Source organism: Euphorbia lathyris, chromosome 5 (genome assembly GCF_963576675.1).
Source record: "Euphorbia lathyris chromosome 5, ddEupLath1.1, whole genome shotgun sequence".
In the NCBI taxonomy this organism is placed as follows: domain Eukaryota; kingdom Viridiplantae; phylum Streptophyta; class Magnoliopsida; order Malpighiales; family Euphorbiaceae; genus Euphorbia; species Euphorbia lathyris.
In genome coordinates, this window is record NC_088914.1 from 79474497 (window position 1) to 79477432 (window position 2936).

The 2936-nt window shown below is 36.0% G+C and overlaps 1 protein-coding gene across 1 annotated transcript; it reads right to left on the reverse strand.

Annotated features, from left to right (window-relative positions):
* Window positions 1-1478, reverse strand: LOC136231158 (dof zinc finger protein DOF2.4-like). Its single transcript, XM_066020448.1, has one exon. The coding sequence runs from the start codon at window positions 1239-1241 to the stop codon at window positions 225-227; it is 1017 nt and encodes a 338-aa protein (XP_065876520.1). The 5' UTR covers window positions 1242-1478; the 3' UTR covers window positions 1-224.
* Window positions 1479-2936: the final 1458 nt, after the last annotated feature.

Below are 2936 nucleotides of genomic sequence, written 5' to 3' on the forward strand. Positions count from 1 at the left end.
TGGGAGAAGTAGCTAATATTTCCATTTCTACCATTTCTTGATACATTAAACCACACCTCAAAAAAACACACATACAACATAATTTAAATTATCTAAAGAACTGATTCTAATCCATATACCACACCCCAAACAACAAACCTAGCATATGAAGGAAATCTAAAATTAAGCAAACAAAAGAAAACATAAACACCAAAAAGAAAAAATCCAAAAGAAAAGAGAAGTTCTTAAGGATATGCACCATTAGTAGTTGGAAGATCAGACCAAGAAAATGTTGGATTCCAGTAACCCAATTCACTTCCAGCAACTGGAGAAGATTCCAAAATGGTTGAAGATGAAGATGAACAAGAAGATGAAGAACCCACATTGTTTAGAACTAATGGAGTATTTTCTGAGTAGTAACCATTATTTGATGATGATCTAAGTCTTTGATACAGTTCTTGAATCCCTGAATTTTGTGTTTCTCCAATAATTAACCCATTTTGATGACTGTTTTTCCATAGAGGACTACAAAGTCCCAAGGAAGGAACTTGAGGAAAAGGGTCAAACCCTAGGGCTCGGCCGCCGGTAACCCCCATCGGCTCCGTCATGTTGAGGTGGTTTAAGTTTCCGATCAGACACCCCTCTTCCTTAACAGGAAAGGAATTATTTGATTCTGGGTTCTGGTTAGGGTTATGGTTAGGGTTAGGGTTTGGATTATGGGTGCCTCTGAGGAGATTTAAAAGATGGGAATTTTGAGGAGCTGAAGCCCAGAAAATTGGGGAAGATGAGAACTCATGATGATCAAATCCATTTCCAAAGCTTGATCTTCCAATCTCAGACACCATACTTCTCATCTTACTACTCCCGTTGGATTTTCCGACCGATGTAGACACCGTAGTAGTACTATTCTTGTTCTTCCTGCAACCCCCGCCGATTGGGACATTCCGAAGAGCACCCCCTTTAGTCCAGTACCTCCGGCAAGTCTTGCAGAAATGGCGAGGCTGAGTGAGGTTGTAATTGTTGTAGTAGCAGAATTTAGTGTTGGAAGAATCACATCTAGGGCACCGGAGATGCTCCGGAGTTGAGGTAGGATTAGCCGGAGTAGCAGAAGAAGTAGTGGTTGTATTGGGAGTGTTTGAATTAGAAATTGAAGGTGATAAAGAAGGAGAACAAGAAGAAGAAGGAGTTCCTTCTAAAATGGAGATTTTCCTCTCTCCTCCTCCTCCAATAAGAGAAGAAGCTCCTAAGAGTTCTTGAATCATCTCTTTTCTTTTGTTTTGTGCTTTGTAGATCTACTATGATCCAAAACAAGAAAAGCAAAGGAGGGTTATTCTTTTTCTTTGTTGAGTTAGTGGGAAAAAGATAAAGAAAGTAGATTTTGTTGTGTATTTAGTGTATGTGTATAAGATCAATCAAGATAGAGAGAGAAAGAGAGAGAGAGAGAGAGAGAGAGAGAGAGATGGGGTTTGATGTAGGCCAAAACATGGGTTGCCTTTAAGTTAAATTCAATGGCTTTGTTGGGAAGAAAAAAAGGGAAAAAGAAAAAAGAAAAATAGGTGTAAAGGAATAGAGGATAGAGGATATGGAGGTTTTGAAGAAGACATGAGCAGCCACTTATGATCACTTGACGACAAGTATGTCTTCATTTTGGAATTTTGTTGTAGGTTGTTTTTAGAGCCAAGCGAAATGGCTCTTTTTTTCATTCAAAAAATAAAAATAAAATTACAATACTTATAGTTATAGAGTATGTATTTCTTTTTGAAATAGACAAGACATGAAGAATAAAACTTGAAACATTATGATAAATGATGGACAAGACCATAAACGAGAAGACTGTGTGTCACAGACAGTAGGAGGAAGAAGTAAATTAGTTGTTATTTCGTTATTATTAGATGTTATTTATTAGGTTTATGCTTTATTTGTCTGTTTTGTTAAATATTTATTTTTCTTATACAATAGCCTGTTTTGGACTATTGTGAAGTGGTTAGGCCAGTTGTTACATCACAGATGTATTTCACTAACTTGCTCTTATCTTAGCTATACTAAGCTGCTATATAAAGTCATACATATGTAACATGGAGTAAAAATTGAGAATATTCAGAATTTCCTAATCTACTCTATTTTCTTTTATTCTCGTTCTCTATTTTTTTTATTCATAACCCAAATTCTTCTAATTTTATACGAAAGTCATTACTACTTCTGAAATTTGTATCAGAGCAAGTCCTTCCTCCGGCCATTCCTCTGTCGTATGGTCAGTACCTCTTTACGAATTACAAATGCAACCAAAAAGACTCAGTTAGCCATGGATGCTCTGAAACAACCAATCAAAACTCTCACCACCCAATTCCATTACATGTCTGAGACCACTGCAGAGCAATTGGAACAAATTCGAGATCAACTACACAAAAAATCAAATGGATTCTTATTGATCGTTGGAGGACAAATGTGATTACCACATTAGCCAAACTAATCTAGACCAATCCTGAAAATTCTATTTCATCTTCCATATATACCTTCTAACAATCATCATCTTAAAGGAATATTAGGAAGTAATCATGGCTCAACTTCAAGAAATGTTTATCATCATGAAAAGCCTGCATATTTCAATAAACTTCTTCCAAAATGTGAGTTACCCTCCTTGGAAGGAACATATACAGATCTGTGGATTAGTAATTGCACCAAATATTCACTATGCCATTTTCCCTTTCACATGACACAATATACATGATAAACATTTGTTTTCGTGTCGTCTGAATATTTTTCGTGACAGTATTTTAACTGTATGTCATTTTAAGGCGAAATAAAAAATGCGCTTGATTCTCAGATGACATTACGATTATAGAATCCTGTCATCCAAAGAAAACGAGCGTTTTCGTTAAATTTGATGCGCTCAACAGATGACATTTCTAATAAATGAATGTCATTGTATGCCGAAAACAAAAAAGCGGCAAATGAAA

Excerpts from the sequence above, each read along its gene's own strand:
- LOC136231158 (XM_066020448.1), bottom strand. The coding sequence starts at position 1,241 with ATGATTCAAGAACTCTTAGGAGCTTCTTCTCTTATTGGAGGAGGAGGA.